The sequence below is a fragment of the Oncorhynchus tshawytscha genome, linkage group LG04, assembly GCF_018296145.1.
Source record: "Oncorhynchus tshawytscha isolate Ot180627B linkage group LG04, Otsh_v2.0, whole genome shotgun sequence".
NCBI lineage: Eukaryota > Metazoa > Chordata > Actinopteri > Salmoniformes > Salmonidae > Oncorhynchus > Oncorhynchus tshawytscha.
This window is the reverse complement of record NC_056432.1, coordinates 69,880,173-69,899,047: the sequence shown is the minus strand read 5'-3', so window position 1 is coordinate 69,899,047 and position 18,875 is coordinate 69,880,173. Positions and strand designations below refer to the sequence as shown.

The following is an 18,875-nucleotide window of genomic DNA, read 5'->3' as shown; positions in this document are numbered from 1 at the left end:
GTACAGGGGTCCCCAAAGCAAACACCCAACACAGTCTGTTTAATTCAAGTGATTATCAAAGACAAATAAGATCAAGTGGGTCTATCTAATGAATATATTACGGCTTACAAGGACTTAAAAGACAAGCATTCACACACACATGCACACACACACACACACACACACACACACACACACACACACACCACACACACAGTCTTACACACATACACATTGACACAATACACACGCACACACTAACACTTTCTCTGTGAATGGAGTGAATGTTAATGTGTGGACCAGATGCTTCTGAGGTGCTGTAATATTCACTTCCTCAGCTGTGCAGGTTGACCTATCTGTCTTTACAGATGGTGGCTGGTGAGGGCCTTGGTGAGCATTCCAACATGTTTATAATTTGCACTTGTTTACAGTAATAGATCCCTCTAGTGTTATCGGTAATAATAATAATTTGGTGGGTGCTTATATTTGTGCTATTTCACACATGTACGTATGTATTAATACTGTATGTGAATTGTAAATGTGTGTTTTTGCATATCCCACTCTCCCTGAGACACCCTCATAGAGTGGGGTCACAGGCAGGGTTGGCCATTCATCAGCACCCTGGAGCAACTAGAGGTAAGTACCTTGCTCAAAGGCACATAGACAGATTGTTCACCTTGTTAGCCTTGGATTAGAACCAGTGACCTATCAATTACTGGCCCAACGTTCTAACTGCTAGGCAGCTAGCTGAGGAATGCTCAACTCTGGATTTGCTAGCAACAACAACACTGATTCAATTGGCACATGCACATTTACGCTGAGCTGAGCAACACAAATAAATAAAAAGTCGAGGGTTATATTCACTTCAAGCTTTTATTTCAGCACACTGTAGAAGGATTGCAGCTGTAAAGGACAAACATAAGTGGGTACAGGTAAGCGTTTTCAGAATTACATTTTTACATGAATCGACTGATGGTGACTCAAGGTTGATGCTTGCAAATCCTGGGTCCAGTTATCAAAACTCAGCTCCGCCTCGATATAAGAGAACGAAGTTGAGCGTTCCTCAGCAGCTAGGCTACCTGCTGCCCAGTTATCTCCCTTTGTATTTTGTTAGCCTACTACATTATGGGTCTAAGTTTCAGGAGACTAAGTTATGTTAAAGATGTCGGGCTCTCTGGCATAATCATAATACAATACTTTTCTTTACTTTTAATCAAAAAGACAGATTTGATATCCACAATAATCCACATTATTTTGCAATAATTTCATGCAACTACATTCGCATTTTCTTTCTTTACTATATTGGATAAACACATTTCTTCAAAGAACATAGGCGGGAAAGGGACAGGTTTTCAGTTAATGACAATATGCCAGTGCACTGCTGAGGGTTGCAAGTTTGGTGCCAAAGAGTTCTCAACGGTCCCTATCACTATGCCAGTATTCAGAAGTCATACTGTTTTCCCTAGTCCTCGCTGTCCCAGGCTTCCGTCTGTGGTTCATCCCCCTATCAGGACAACCCTGGGCCCGGATTCATAAAACAACTCAGAGTGGGATCAGGCCTCCATGTCCTTGTAAGCTTATTAATTCAGCCTGGTCTCATAGACTAAACGTAACATAATAAATATAAACTGGGACACTCAAATTACTATGACATGTTAGGTTTGGTATGGTTAGACAAGACAGAAGGTTTCTTAACACTTAAGACAAAAACGAAAGTAGGGTGGATGTCTAGCAATCCAAAGGTTGCGTGTTTGAATCTCATCACGGACAACTTTAGCATTTTTGCAACTACTACTTTTTAGCTACTTTGCAACTACTTAGCATGTTAGATAACCCTTTCCCTAACCCTAACCTTAACCCTTTAACCTAACTCCTATCCCTAACCTTAACCGTAACCTCTAACTCTAACCCCTAGCTAACATTAGACACATAGATAACGTTAGCTACAACAAATTGTAATTCGTAACATTTCAAAAGTTTTGCAAATTCGTAGCATATTGTATGAATTGTAATTCGTAAAACATAACATATGAAATGGATGAAGGACATCAACAAATGAATACACACTATACGAAACGTAACATATCATATGTGTCCCATATTTGCATTTACTATGTAACATCTAAGTCTGAGTCCAGGTTGTGGATACAAGTACTGAGCCCTCCTGGTCCTGAGCAGTAACCATGGCACCAGTGCTGCTTCCCCCAGGATGAGATACAGTTCAGAAGGTAATGGCAAAATTTACATCATTTTTCATCAACATTTCTACATTGAGAGAGAGACACTGCCAAAACCCCCAAGGCATATCATGCACCAGAGATCCATGGATAACCAAACACAAGCTCCACAGTAGTACATGAATGATACTGATGTTTTTCCCTGCTCTACATTGACAAACACAAATAACAGATTTTGCTCAGAACCACTGAAAACCTTCATTTTTCAGAGTTCTCGCTGTTAATTCATCAGACTACATTGGCAATGTATTGGGCTCGTGAAAAATGCATGAATTACTAATTAATGAAGCATTCTGCCTACATTTACATATTCATAAAGGTGTGGTTGAGTAATTGACGTATGCATGAGAGAGCTGAGTGATGGCTTTGAGATAATAACACATGCCAACATAGGAACCTTTATTTTGTTAAATTTGCAAAAAGCAGAGGGAGCCGAGATGCTTTTAAATATCCATTACGTATTCATTCTTCCCCAAAGAAATGCAGTCAAATGCTTTGAGAGATAAATACACTGAGGAGATGCAATGATGTGAAACAGTATGTAAAATTACATTTTCTGAAATATTGTCCCATGTGGATTTTTCAAAAGTTCATTTAGCAAACCAATGTGCCCAACAACCGTGCTCGGAAAGTCAGATTTTACACAGAAAAACAGAAACATATTTGCAATGTCAAATGATATAATCACAACTAAGTAAACATAAAGGCAGGCTAATCCACACAAGCACACCCACAATTTTTTCTTACTCTTTGAAAATGGATGCTCCTACAACTTCTATCTTGCACTCCTTTTAAATAAGTTCCAAGTTTTTGTCTCTCAAGGAATTTGGAAGTTGTTCCCAACACTCCCTCAGATCAGTATCACTCTAGTATTGTGTTTTACATCAGCTTTTTAAAGAATTTCCATATAAAATGTTGTGAATTGTTGATACATTATCTCTGTGATAGCTGCTGAAAACAGCTTGTGTCCCATTGTGTCATGATGTCAGCCTTCCGGAGCCAACCCCCCAATGTGGCAGGTCCAAGAAGGTCTGGCCGCAGCCATAGTGTGTGTCACTTCTCAAAGTGTTTTTCCATTGTTAAAACCTACTCACAAAGGCCTTGTGAAAGCTGGCCCAAATATGGCTCATTAAAAAAATCACAAACAACATTCAGATGGTTCCTAGGCTTTCCTCACAGCTATGCACTGAGGAATGACATGTCCAACAAAACCATGTTGAGTATTTCACCCAGACCCATTGTGTTCCCACATTAACTCCAAGCTGGGCCCTTTGAGCCTGGCCAGAGTTGTGTCTTGCCTTCTCGGACAAGGCCCGGCTCTATCAGCAGGCTTGGCCAACCCAGCACAGCACACCATGCAGACTCGCCTTTCTCCCTTATAGAGACTTGGCTCTCAGACACATTGTGCCAAACGATTGATGGGGCAGGACAGAAGTTATACAATTAAAGATGGCCTTTCTCAGCCAAGTGTGGTCATTCATTTGAATGTGAGGACCTTTGTGCTTGCAGCCATTGTTTTGATAGAAAATGAGGGAGGGGTTCCCATTTCCCAAGCACAAGAACTCAGAACTCTGGATCTGTACACAATCTAAACAATCTGGAGAAGGCTTCTGAAAGTAACTGAGGCCAGAAAATGTAAAAAAGAAACAAAGAACAAACACAAGATGATAATGATTTCTTACTGTGTGGGGGAAACTGAACCACAGCCTGGGATACTCAGGGGAATGTGTCCATGTTCTGCCATATACAACAGCTGGCAACCCATGCCAATGGGAAGCTAGAAAAACTAATTACCACTGGAATTGGCAAGTCTACTGCATTATAAAGCTCTCAAATAAGAGAGGCACGTGTCAGTCAGACATAGGAAGTTCATCGTACATCTTCAAGACAGAGAGAATGTGAGAGAGCACAAAAGAGGTAAGATACACTAAATCACTAGTCAGGTGGTGCATTAGGATGGTAAAGTTTGAGTTTAACCTTGCAGGACTTTTGGAAGGCACTTGCGAGTGTCGGCGGTGCAGAGTTTTGGCAGCTGAACAGGGAGCCTGGAGGGTCGGCCCATCTCCGGGAGCTGCTACTCCACACTAATCTATTTTAAACCATCTGTGAAATTAGCAAGATTTCTTAAGTCCTTCACCTCCAAGGATTAAAAAATGGCTGAGGGCCTGGGCCGTCCTTACATATGTATGCATGTTCGATAACTCAGAGAGGGAAGCCAAGTCAAAGTTCTGAGGGAATTCTTCTTATCTACACAATATATTAATTTGTACAAAGAAATCTGAACTGACGTCACCAATTTACAAAGACATATCATATCTCAATAGTCATAATAATGAGTGGTTATCTTCTTGGGTTTTCTCAACATTGTTCATATTGGCCATACCTGGCAGTGCTGAAATCTCCTTCTTCGTACAATTCACATGGACTATGCCAAACATTAGGAACACCTTCCGAATAGTGAACTGCACCTTCCCCCCTTTGCCCTCAGAACAGCCTCAATTCATTGGGGCATGGACTCTACAAGGTGTCGAAAGTGTTCCACAGGGATGATGGCCCATGTTTACTCCAATGCTTCCCACAGTTGTGTCAAGTCGACTGGATGTCCTTTGGGTGGGGGACCATTCCCCGCCATTGTTGCAACCCCTATTACCAGTCTGTTCAACCGCTCTTTCGTATAGTCTGAGGTTCCTGCAGATTGGAAAGCTGTCACAGTTATCCCCCACTTAAAGGGGGAGACACTCTAGACCCAAACTGTTACAGACCTATATCCATCCTGCCCTGCCTTTCTAAAGTCTTCGAAAGCCAAGTTAACAAACAGATCACTGACCATTTAGAATCCCACCGTACCTTCTCCGCTGTGCAATCCGGTTTCTGAGCTGGTCACGGGTGCACCTCAGCCACGCTCAAGGCACTAAACGATATCATAACTACCATCGACAAAAGACAGTACTGTGCAGCCATCTTCATCGACCTAGCCAAGGCTTTCGACTCTGTCAATCACCGTATTCTTATCGGCAGACTCGATAGCCTTGGTTTCTCAAATGACTGCCTTGCCTGGTTCACCAACTACTTCTCAGATAGAGTTCAGTGTGTCAAATCAGAGGGCCTGTTGTCCAGACCTTTGGCAGTCTCTATGGGGGTGCCACAGGGTTCAATGCTCGGGCCAACTCTTTTCTCTGTATACATCAACGATGTCGCTCTTGCTGCGGGTGATTCTCTGATCCACCTCTATGCAGACAACATCATTCTGTATACATCTGGCCCTTCTTTGGACACTGTGTTAACAAACCTCCAAACAAAACTCCTTCTGTGGCCTCCAACTGCTCTTAAACGCTAGTAAAACTAAATGCATGCTCTTCAACCTGATTGTTGCCTGCACCCTTCCGCCCGACTAGCATCACTACTCTGGATGGTTCTGACTTAGAATATGTGGACAGCTACAAATACCTAGGAGTCTGGCTGGACTGTAACCTCTCCTTCCAGACTCATATTAAATATCTCCAATCCAAAATGAAATCTAGAATCGGTGTCCTATTTTGCAACAAAGCCTCCCTCCTTCACTCACGCTGCCAAACATATCCTCGTTAAACTGACTATCCTACTGATCCTCGACTTCGGTGATATAATTGACAAAATAGCCCCCAACACTCTACTCAGCAAACTGGATGCAGTCTATCACAATGCAAACACCTCCTTTGGCCGCCTTTCCTTACATTTCTCTGCTGCCAATGACTGGAACGAATTGCAAAAATCGTTGAAGTTGGAGACTTATATCTCCCTCACTAACTTTATCATCAGCTCTCTGTGCAGCTTACTGATCACTGCAGCTGTACACAGCCTATCTGTAAATAGCCCATCCAACTACCTGCCTCATCCCCATATTGTCTTTTTTTGCTCTTTTGCACACCAGTATTTCTACTTGCACATCATCATCTGCACATCTATCACTCCAGTGTTAATTTTCTAAATTGCAATTACTTTGCTACTATGACCTATTTATTGCCTTACCTCCTTACGCCACTTGCACACACTGTATATAGACTTTTTCTATTGTGTTATTGACTGTATGTTTGTTTATTCCATGCGTAACTCTGTGTTGTTGTGTGTGTCAAACTGCTTTGCTTTATCTTGGCCTGGTCACAGTTGTAAATGAGAACTTGTTCTCAACTGGCCTACCTGGTTAAATAAAAGTGAAATAAAAATACACAAATGTATTGATACACACAGGAGACCATTGAGTGTGAAAAATCCAGCAGTGTTGCAGTTGTTGACACAAACCTGTGCGCCTGGCAACTACTACCATACCCTGTTCAAAAACCCTTCAATCTTTTGTCATGAACATTCATCCTCTGAACGACACACATACAAAATCCGTGTCTCAATTGACTCAAAGCTTTAAAATAATTCTTTAACCTGTCTCCTCCCCTTCATCTACACAGATTGAAGTGGATTTAACAAGTTACATCAATAAAGGATTGTAGCATTCACCTGGATTCATCTGGTCAGTCTATGTCATGGAAAGTGAAGGTGTTCTCAATGTTTTGTACACTCAGTCTATTTCTATTGGATACATATGCTGGGTATCTGGTCCGTCAGTGTGTCTCACTCCCAAAAGTATTGAAATTAATTTTTATCATGAAACCCCTAAAATATTCTCCTTTAATAGTCAGATTGACAGAGTAAAACCATACATAGATTGAAGTACCTGCAGATCGCCAGGGAGAGCAGCACTCAAACTGCTCAGAGAGAGAGAGAGTAATACTTCAGCATTGCAGTAGCTCTGCCAAAGGCAGTCGGCCTACAGTAAAGTCATGAGTCAAGTCTAATGAGAAAATCAGATAAATAGCAGCTGTGCTTGGGGAGCCGGCGCTCTCTGACTGATTCACTGGGCTCAGTGGCCATGCCGTGGAGAGCAAGGCAGACAGGGACTCCAGAACAGTAAAATATTGTTCCAGACGCCTCCCCTCTACAATGTTTAGTCATCGGAGTGGTGAAATTGCAGTCCTGCCAGTGTGCAGCAGAAGCAACACTGTATTAATTATTATCTGCAGCCCAAACACCTACATTTGTACTAACACTGTGACAGTTAATCTAAACAGGCCACTTACAGGCAGTGGCATTAGTCTCCATACCTCACTAGACCTCTTAAACCCCCCGACCCCGACCTCCTTCTCCCATCTGGCAAGCGTAGAAAAAAGTATGGCACAATCGAAGATAAAAAATATGGGCGAAAGGAAATTAGAATTATTGTCTTTCACTCAAGATTAAAATGTCACAGGCCCAGTATCTTTTTAATGTTGTACGCCTACACACCCATGCCCAGTAACTTAAAGAGAAATACACAAAGCACAGGCCTTTCTCCTGGCCATTATTCGTAATGCAAGCTTGGAGAATTACTATAAGATTTATTGTGCAGCGGTATATGTCTAATTTTCCATCTACCGCTGGGCGCTTCTGCTGGAGAGAGCTGACAGAGGCGTCTATTATACATGCTGCAGTTAAACTGGGGCTTTTACGCTCTCAGGAAGACAGCTCACAGGCAGAACACTGGTAAAAGACATCAAAAAAAGATTGATGAAGAAAACAAAAGACACTCTTAAATGGTTTTCCAAAATGTTTGGAAATGGCTCCTGTTCCAGGCTCCTGTTATTTTTTATTTTTTTACTCCAGCAAATAGAAGTTTGAAGAAAGGAAAAGCAGCTTTCCTCCCTGCAGAACCGTATACACCATGGATATGATTTTATTTACAGCCCTGATATATCACTCACCATAACTGCAAATAGTTTTTTTGTGAATGGAAAGAGAGACTGTTTATGGCAGCAGAGAAATGACTGCAGGTGTTTATCAACTTGAAACAATGACAACCGTAGTGTATATCAAACACGTCATCTCAAAAGAAATATAAAACCACAGTGTTGTTAAATTGTATTGGAATCAAACACCTCTGAAAAGCTGTTGTTTCCTGAAACTTTGCCTAAAAATGACTCCATCGTGTTACCCTCGACCCTAGGCCTAGCAAGATGATGATGAGCCATGGATGGCAGGGATCCAAGGAGATGAATGACCACACGTCGTCTGAGTTGATCGCTCTCTGCCTGACCTTTCCTCTGGCCCTGCTTGGCACATAAACCTGTCTGTGTCTGGCTGCAGGAGCACACACACTGGGCCTTGCCCTCTGAATGTCTACCTGTGCGATAGGTCACAGGTCCTCTACACACCTTTACTGCATGCTCTCTCTGTCTCCCTAATGGTCTCTTCTCATTGGACCGGAGGGCTGGGATGCTGCAGAATTTCAGAAAACAGCATCATTGTCTTGAGACAAAAAGGTAATAAACATAAATGTTTTGCTTTGTTTGAGTAACATATGATATTTTAGGCATGAGGTTGAGGATGTCCGAAAACGGATACCATACAATAATATAATCTCTACCATTAGTTAATGTTAAAATCAGTTTGTGGCACTCATTCTAATGATAAACTATGACTTATGGGCCACCTTAGGTAAATAATTGTCCTTAAAAAAATGCAATCCCACACTGCAGTAGAAAATAAAATGTTAAAAAGTACCATGAGAAATCAATGTAGTTTTTGCATGAGAAATCAATGGACAATCAACGCACAACAACAACAAAATAGAGACTCGGATCTTAAAACAAAATGTCTCTTTAATTTGTAAGTGTCAACAGCAGTACAAAAGATGGGAGTGATGGTGAGACTTTGTCACACAATTTCTTACTCTTTTACGCAAAAGGAGGAAACTCTTGAGGTAAATGAGCTTAAACAGGCAGTTAAACAACCCACTCCTGCCTTGTTACATCAATGGATTGAGTACATACAGAAAGATGATGTTACATTACAATATGCCTGAATGCATCCTGTGGGGAACACAGCCTAGATATTTGCACACATTACTAAGGTGCCTAGATACACCCAAATGTGTCAGTCATCTGGTGTATTTTATTTGATATAGTGTATTAATACTACCAACACAGAGGAGACTGGTCTCCAATACATACCACTGTAGAATTATTTCACCTTAAGTTTACCTCACGTCAATACTGCACATGGAAACCAAAGACTTGCTGGTTTACATTTTGAAGCCAAGCAAAATAAAATATTTTAGTACCTTCTCCTTTTTTAAATTTAACAATAATATCCTCAGCAAGTAGCTGTCCTTTTGTACTGTATGAAGAAGAAAGTGAACACAAATGTGATGGCAACCTTTTTTTAAAGTTCAATTAAAAACTTTACACTGGACTGTACAAGATATTATGATAAACTATGTACATTTTCAGAATTAAAACTTTTTTCAAAGCAGCAACAGACACTATTTAATTTTCTCTAGTTACGCCCTTAACAATACATGCCATGGGCCTAGGTACCTGCCAAGAAATTGATTTCTACGCAGAAAACTGTATCAGTCTGCCAGCGGTTTCAAAACAGCAACAGCCCCAGCGACAGAAGAGCCACACACAGTGTTGCTTGAGAGACAAAAAATAAATCTAGAAAGCAAAGTACCATTGACAACTGTATAAGTTGTCCCCAACAGCAAATGTTACACTCCTGAACAGCAGCTAGCATGTCAGTCCAGCATGTCAGTGAATTGTGCTAATTAAATTAACACAGAGAACATTCCCACCATATACATCACAAAGTTCAATGACAGAAAAAAATAATTACAGTTAAGTTAAGTTATTGAAACAGCATACAAGCTTAGTCTTCAGTTGTTGAATCTTGTTCGCATTTACATGGCTGAGAGACAGATGGATTAATAGAAAGGTCATGACTACACTTTGCTGATGGCTGGATGGGCGACCTTTAAAAAGGTCAGCAACACATAGAAAAGGTCATGACTACACTTTGCTGATGGCTGGATGGGCTACCTTTAAAAAGGTCAGCAACACATAGAAAAGGTCAAGACTACACTTTGCTGATGGCTGGATGGGCGACCTTTAAAAAGGTCAGCAACACATAGAAAAGGTCAAGACTACACTTTGCTGATGGCTGGATGGGCTACCTTTAAAAAGGTCAGCAACGCATAGAAAAGGTCAAGACTACACTTTGCTGATGGCTGGATGGGCTACCTTTAAAAAGGTCAGCAACACATAGAAAAGGTCAAGACTACACTTTGCTGATTGCTGGATGGGCGACCTTTAAAAGGTCAGCAACACATAGAAAAGGTCAAGACTACACTTTGCTGATGGCTGGATGGGCTACCTTTAAAAAGGTCAGCAACGCATAGAAAAGGTCCTGACTACACTTTGCTGATGGCTGGATGGGCTACCTTTAAAAAGGTCAGCAACACATAGAAAAGGTCAAGACTACACTTTGCTGATGGCTGGATGGGCGACCTTTAAAAAGGTCAGCAACACATAGAAAAGGTCAAGACTACACTTTGCTGATGGCTGGATGGGCGACCTTTAAAAAGGTCAGCAACGCATAGAAAAGGTCCTGACTACACTTTGCTGATGGCTGGATGGGCGACCTTTAAAAAGGTCAGCAACACATAGAAAAGGACAAAAAGAGTATAGGCCTAGAATACACACGAGTGGCTCTGCATTGTGCCACGTTACAACTAATAAATATTTGCACACTCCCTTCAATTTCAGCTCCCCAAGAATCTAATTTGTGTAAAATTGCCAATGAATAAAATCCTCTTGTGTCTAATTTTAATTTTAAATGTAACAAATGCATGCAGATGTGCAATTAAAATGTAGCTATTAATTTATACTACTATCAACCTCTCCGTTCAAATTTGACACATAACAGTATAACCACTGAGGGCTGTGAAAAACACAAAACACAAGCGATAAGGTATGTCGCTAGGATTGAGTTATGATTGCAAACGCAAGTTGTATAATAAAAACATATACATCTTAACGGCTTGTTGTTCAGATGAATTTTAGCACTGTCCCTATGAAAGATACAGAGTACTTTATTTGTACCGACTGTGCATGTAATTAGTTAAAAATTGAGTTATTTATTTAAAAAACGTTTGTCCTTAATGTCCAAGGCTAAGGAATGCAGCTTGGGTTTTGATTGGCTCCTTGAATTGTCTGAGGGAGGTCATTGAAACGCTAGCAAGAAGGGGCCTGTCTGTCTATCTCAGCTACAGCTCCGTCCAATACTGCTCTCCTCAACCGTCCAATACTGCTCTCCTCAACCGTCCAATACTGCTCTCTTCAACCGGGAGAAATATTCAGCATCTACATGACGTACAATGACTTGTCAGTTTTAAGAACATGGATCAACATACACTGATGTAAAAAAAGGAAGAAAACAATAACAGTCAAATACATAACTTATACTTCACTAAGTACTTATGAACAAAAATATAATTCTATTTCCTATGTTGTATTTACAATAAAATCTATAATGAAATGGTGAATTTACTGAAAAATGAAGCTCCAATTCATTAAACATCTTTTTGTTCTCTCTGATTGTCCTTTCATTATGTTCTACTGACAATTTTAGAGCCAACAGTGGCTAATAAATACAATAAAATGTCTATACTCACTATATAGCTTCAAATACAATATACAACACAAAACATATGTGACCAATAAAATGCGTGTCTGAAATCCGGTGTTTCTCAGCTAACCAGTTACTATGCAAGCCTTCTGTTGAGTTTACTGCTCAGTCTCTCTCGCGCGCTGTCTCTCTCCCCTTGGTGGCCCTGGAGCTTAGACAAAGTGTTCATTCACTACACATGTCTTTGCATAAATAAACAAAACAAGTAGACTGAAAAATTATTCAAATCTGGGAACTGTGAGAACGAGCCCACGAGTCCAAGTCGTCGTGACTTTTGTTCATTCAGGTTTTTTTCTGGTACAACAGCTTCACATTAGTCAGAATTGATAAAAATACAATTTATATCCAGTGCTTATAACACTTTGACTCCTTGCGAGATATATGTTTTTTGTATTTTTTTTGTTATACAAGCGCAGTCAAGTTTCAGTCCTATCAACAGTCCTTTTGTAACTACCAGCCCACTGAATTGGTTTGGCATGGACATAGAAATATGTACAAATCACGTACAAATCAACCAATCAACCAGCAAACAGAAGTAACAGCTTAAAAACCTAGACATGTGGACCTGGAGGGAAATCCGTTTAGGTTTGTGTTTGGGAGGAAATCCTAGAAAAAAGCATTGTACCTTAAAACAACAATAGCAACAAAGAATCCAACCAACCAAAAAAAGAAAAAGAAACCGAAATGGAAATGAATAATGAGGTGCTTAAAAACTTCTAAGACTTAAGATAAATGCTTTCAAACGTGGACACAACACAATAAAAGCCAGCTCTGAATGGGTCGAGAAAAATTAAAAGTACTAAAGAGCCATCTGTATCAATTAGACCTGGGAGAGTAATGCAGTGACCAGCAGTAGGAGGGAGTCCTGGCCATGTAGACAGCCAGCGCTGGTGACCAGCCATTTAGATCATTTTAAACCTCTGGGCTTGGTCTGAAATGGACAGGTTCAAGGGCACGGAGGAGAATAGCCGGGCTCATGCATTAATAATGCTGCATTTGAGATGATATCCACTCGTCAGTCATTTTAATAATCCCCCACAGCTTGATGTACTTGTTCCATCTGCTCGCCAGCGCCTAGTGGCTGGGCCAGGGTGGGAGCCAGGGTGGGAGCCAGGATGGAGGCCCCACTGTCTGTGCTTTGATGGAGAGCACAATAAGCGCTACGTGCCCCGTCCTTATTGTTCTCCCTCTCTCCTCTCCCCAGCCTCGCACTGCCTGCCACTCCAGATGGCACCCCCTGGGTGTGGGGGTTGCCATGGGCAGGGGTCGAGACAGGGCAGGGGCAGGGGCAGGGCAGAGAGGGAGGTACTTAGTCCTTCTGGCCTGTAGGAGGGCTGTATTATGGACAGTAAGACCTTGACTGCTGGCCATCTCTAGCTGTTTCTCCATAGGTAACAACCTGGGATCTGTTCAACTAGTAGAAGAACCATTCAAGAGGTAAAGGACTTTCAGTTTGTGACTGATTGTCACAACATTAAGAGCTGATTGATTGTGTTATATGTCATATTCATTGTCTGTATGTAAATAAAATACAGAAGTGCATTTTCAATTGCTCTAAAATAATGAAGTTTAACTTTATGTAAAATAGGCAACTGGTCATTATAAAACAACACAAATTTTGTTCAATATAAAATATTAACTTGGTTGAAAAATGAAGTAGTAAGTGTTCATATCTAAGTGCATGAATGTAGAGAATCACCATCTCAGATCTGGTGTGGCTTATGAATGAAATACTTTTGTGTTTAATATGACTCGTTAGAATGTAATACCTTGTCTGTAACCCTCCTTTAATAAAAGCATGATGTTATTCCCTCACACACGGCCTCTTCTCTTAAGACTGCTGCAGTAGTTAACTCTGCTTTAAGACCTTCCCGTGTCAATTTAAGATTTACAATGTCGAAAAAATACTTAAGATTTAACAACAACAAAAAAGTAAGATCAAAGACTTTAAAACTTGCCGCCCCAGTAGGGGCTAAAGTGTTCAACCAAATGTACTGTAGCTACACATTGTAAAACAGCAATTTGTGATTATAATGCCCCCAAAGCTGCCTTTTGCTGCCTTTCCAATCCCACAGATTGGATGCCTTTGGCCCCTTGGAATTCTGGCCTGATTACAATCACTCTGATTAAGAACTTGGTAAGACTGAGTTGAAGAATGAGCAGAGAGTGTGAGGGGAGTGTTATAGTGCTCTGTGTTAGACTGGGCTGGTGACATGAGCTGGAGAGGGACAGGGAGAGAAGGTCCTGTTGGTCACCGCATTGGTCTCTATGGAGAACAGCTGCCATTATGAACAACCACACCTGAAGCTATTGCATCACTTCCTGTTCCTGCCCTAGACACGGCACACTGTCTCCAGATTCCTGAGTGTTTCAATACAGAAGGTATATAAAGAAACTGCATTTTGAAGCCGCACTAAGATATTAACAGATTGTCTTAGACTCAAGTCTCTCCCTCGAGACTCAAACTAATTATTTAAGAGAAAGAACCCTTGAAATGTTTGGCACATCTGCACAAAATTGTACAGTATGTTAATAATACCAATAATAATTATTCTAATAATAATACTAATACAATTAATAATAAGGGAGTCTGATTATGTCTCAGAATTGTGGAATTGTTCTGTTAGTTTGTTTTTAGTTAATATGAATTTCCAAATATTTTGTTTTCTAAATAGTTTCAAATAAATTCAGATTTAAAACATTCACAAGCTGTTGGCTGGCACAGCATACCTGAGTGAGAATATATAACTCCCATCAAAAACAGTAATGAAATCTATTAAAAGCATTTAACTGAAGAGAAAAAAAAATGTGTACCATAAGAAAAAAAGTAAGACTGTAAGAATTATGGATTCATATCAAACGGTACATTTCAAGTCCTGTCATCCAAAGTTGTATAGGCAATAACCTAATTGTGTAAATGTCCATGAAGAAAACACAAAAAATAAACGATGAGATAATAAAAAACAAAATGAACTAAACCAAACTGCTTCACACACTGTAAGAAACATTTAAGACCTTTAGCTGTTGATTCTGACGGAGCCACATATGCATGCAGGCTCCTAAATGATGCATCAACAGAACCATTTACTTTTGTTCTGTATTTTTTTGTTCTTCTGTTTCTCCTCCTTCAGTCAGTCTTCCGCCCTGGGGATGGTTCTCCAGTGCGAATGTGTGTATGTCTCGGCTCGTGTGTTGGCCTCAGTTGGCGCTGACGATGGGCTCCAGTGTCTCAGTCTCACTGCTGTAGTCCGATTTGGGCTCCTCGTCAAAGTCCTCGTACATGTCCATCTCATCTACCTCTCCGTTGATGATGGGGACGTTGGTTAACATGGCACTGGGCTCTATCTTCATGTTGTAGGTGCTCTGGATGACGGGAATGGCCGGCTCCGGACTTGCTGAGGCGCTGGAGCACTCCGACGTCATGTGAGGGGAGGGTGTGGTCGTTGCCATGGTTATGGCCCCAGGGTAGACCACGCCGGCGTTGGTGCTGATGGGGATTTGCGGTTGTTGCCTGTAGGGAGAAAATTAAGAACAGTGAGAGAGAGAGACCATTAGACAAGTTTGTTCCTGTTTCATCGTTAAAATCCAGACTTACTTCTCGTTACAATATGAGTTCTGTGTTATTTTTTAAACGGAAAAAGGCTTTACTTCAAATATATATAAAGGAAAACAATTAGAATCACATGGGATGAGCAAATGGAAAGAATGCTGACAGTGTGTGTGCTGCTCGAGACAACCCTAAAGACACTTCAGCACTTAAACTGAGAGAGCTAGCTGGATTAACTGTTCTCCACAGAGGTGTGTTCTCAGCCAATGGTTCTGTGAAAATGATTTGGGAGAACAGTTGTCCAGACAGCACCGTTCTGGGTCGTTCTGAAATGGCACCCAGTTTATTGGTAACATAAAGCCGATTGGTGGTTAGTGCGCTCTCGCTCTCTCTCATCTGGTGTTTTAGCAATGATTGATACTCCAGTGATCGTATAGCTTACGGGTGATGAGGGAACACCTGGAGAAGCCTTCTCCTTACTGACCACACGCAGTAAATTAGGAAGTTAAACTCCAGACAGCTGCCCTCCAGGCCTCTGTAAACCTATTCTTATGCTTTATATCCTGTAATACTGTCGGCATCTCTTTCCCTGCTATTGCTGTCGGCTATTGTCTCAAATTGATAAATCACTACTATTAAAAAACACTTGACAGTAAGGTGGATGAGGAAATGTGTTTGACTTGGGGTTTCATGAATGCTCCGCAAACCGGTTGGAAATTGCGTACGACGAACTATCACCACCGTCATCACTACACGTGGAGAAAAAAACTACACGTTTTCTTTTTTACGGAAAAGGGAAAGTAGTTAAAACGTTATTCATCTATTCTGAGGGCTGTATAACATACATGATTTAACAGGTTGATGAAATGGGTTGATTCGAAGGTCAGGGGCTTAGTGTGACAAGTTACAGACACACTACAACAATCTTTAGTGTAAGCACAGTGAAGAGTCTGTTCTCAGGCAAAAAGCCAACTGATTTCAGAATAGTCATTTAGCTGTGTGTCTACGTGTGTGTGTGTCGCGCCTGTGCTCTAAGCCTGGCGTTCTTCACTGTGCACCTACCCCACAGTGAAGAACTGCCTCATCTCTTGCCGTCGCGAGCGCATCATCTGCTTGTACTCGCCGATGCGGAGCTTCTTCCCGTCGATGATGCAGGTCCTCTTGGGCCGGGGCTTGTACTTGTAGTTGGGGTACTTCTCCAGGTGGATCTTACTGAGACGGGCCTGCTCCTCATAGAACGGCTGCTTCTCCTGGTTGGTCATAGACTTCCAGCGAGAGCCTGTAACACAGCAGACACACAGATATCAGTAAAACATACACTTTGAACATACATTTTCACTACAGAGGTGTAAAAAGGACTTTGGAATAATTAGTTAATAAGACTCAATAGATATATCAATGCAAATAGGAGTTTCCATTGTGGATACAGTATATTATTTTGTGGTCTCTGTAGTAACCATGTAAACCCATAAAGCCAGTAGCTGGGCTGTGGGTGAGTTAACAGAAACTACACCAGGCCTGTAAATAGTCTCTAGCTGATCTCTAGTGTGTCCTGCTCCTGCCTGGATGACGCCACTTTTAAAAGCTGTGATCTATTGACTCTCAGTGCAGTGGGGACGAGACCCATTTAACCACTGTCATTTTTCATGACAAACACTGACGGCAGTGACATGGCGGTAAATCCGTCTGTAAGCCAGAGCTGATTGAGCCACTGTGGCGAATCAGACAACATGCCACCCCCGCCTCACCCCCCACTCCCACTGGTACCGGGCTACAAATGTTTATGTCCACATAGACAGGTATTAACCACAGTGGGCTTCAGCTGGCAGCTGAGCATAAAAGTCATTAAGAGATTAAAACTGTTACAAAGGTTTTAAGTTATACCCTGTCTGTATCAAATGTGCAGTTTGAAAAAAAAATCTTTTTTATACGGAGAACAAATATTTCGACATATTAATGAACGACTGTAGATTTCAGCTCTGGACCGCCAGACTGCTGGGTCTCACATCACGAACAGTAACGTATTTGATTCTGTCTGCCAGGCAATTTGCCTCCACAGTGTTCCACTGTTTCATGAATGGCGTTCTGTTTCTTCTTGTTGTTAACATAGTGGTTTAAACACTACACGTTTATCACTATTGCCAACAGCTAAACAGCCTAGTGTTTATATCCAGCTGAGGGGAGATTTGTGGGAGAGAGAGAGGGGGGGCTATTGAGGAGGAGTACACTACACCAGGCTTTCAAAAGGGAAGCCGCTTTCAGGCACTTGCTATTGTTTCACTTCATTGTGCTTAATAAGGAACATTTAATTTTAACGAAAGCCTACAACATCATTTAATAGTAAACTGATTGTATCAACTGTATAAGGACTGTTTTTTCAGCGTCTGTGGGAGAGACAAAATTCTCATTGACAAACCTAAGAACGCTAGTTTCAACAAACCTATTAAAGTATGTATTTTCCTGCCAGTTTCCTGACTTTCTGAGCAAATCCGATCCTGTTCCTTCCAACTTGGTCAGAATTTTTTTTTTTACATAATCTAACACAGGAAGTCTAACAGACTGTAACAGACTCTGTAATGCTGGATGAAGGAGAGAGGTATGGCTGGAAGAGAGAGAGAGAAAGAAGAAAGGCTTACCCAGGATCTTGCTGATGTTGGAGTTGTGCATGTCTGGGAAGGCTTGGAGGATCTTGCGGCGCTCATCTTTGGCCCACACCATGAAGGCGTTCATGGGTCTCTTGATGTGGGGCTCGTTGCTGTTCCTCCCCCGGGCTTCTCTGTAGACCCGTGCCTCGGCTGTGCTGGCACCTCCTGTAGGCCAACAATAATACTGTTGTGGTTTATCTGCTCCGGTACCAGAGCCATTCAGAGCTTTCCACCCTGGAAACACCAGAGTAGGAACAAGAAGGAGAAGAGAGAGCGAGGCGAGCAATTAATCAACTGCTACGAGCCACGTTCAACCCCCCATACCCAATGGGCTGTCATCACTACTACTGAGACTGAGACTGGGACTGGGGCTGAGACTGGGGCTGAGACTGAGACTGAGACTGAGACTGAGACTGGGACTGAGACTGGGGCTGTGACTGGGGCTGAGACTGGGGCTGAGACTGGGGCTGAGACTGGGGCTGAGACTGGGGCTGAGACTGGGGCTGAGACTGGGACTGGGACTGGGACTGGGACTGGGACTGGGACTGGGACTGAGACTGGGACTGAGACTGAGACTGAGACTGAGACTGGGGCTGAGACTGGGACTGAGACTGGGATCCAACCAGACCAGGGGTAGGGTAGGGTTGGTGCTGGACTGAGACCAGACCAGGGGTAGGGTTGGTGCTAGACTGAGACCAGACCAGGGGCAGGGTTGGGTTGGGTCTGGACTGAGACCAGACCAGGGGTAAGGTTGGTGCTGGAAATGGACTGAGACCAGACCAGGGGTTGGGTGGGTGCTGGACTGAGACCAGACCAGGGGTAGAGTTTGTGCTGGGCTGAGACTGAGACCAGACCAGGGGTAGGGTTGGTGCTGGACTGAAACCAGACCAGAGGTAGGGTTGGTGCTGGACTGAGACCAGACCAGGGGTAGGGTTG

General features: G+C 42.1%; 1 protein-coding gene across 7 annotated transcripts in view; it reads right to left on the bottom strand.

Annotated features, from left to right (window-relative positions):
- Positions 1–8,863: 8,863 nt before the first annotated feature.
- LOC112237175 (transcription factor SOX-6) overlaps positions 8,864–18,875 on the bottom strand; it is an 80,243-nt gene continuing 70,231 nt past the window's right edge. For 4 of the 7 annotated variants that reach the window (XM_042321143.1, XM_042321145.1, XM_042321144.1 and 1 more), the window contains 3 exons: positions 17,931–18,173; positions 16,357–16,573; positions 8,864–15,258 (listed from right to left, as the gene is read on the bottom strand). In XM_042321143.1, coding sequence (XP_042177077.1) covers positions 14,946–15,258; positions 16,357–16,573; positions 17,931–18,173 — 773 coding nt within the window. In that variant the 3' untranslated portion in view covers positions 8,864–14,945. The remainder of the gene's footprint in view (positions 15,259–16,356; positions 16,574–17,930; positions 18,174–18,875) is intronic. The other 3 variants (XM_042321146.1, XM_042321147.1, XM_042321148.1) reach the window with 2 other exon arrangements.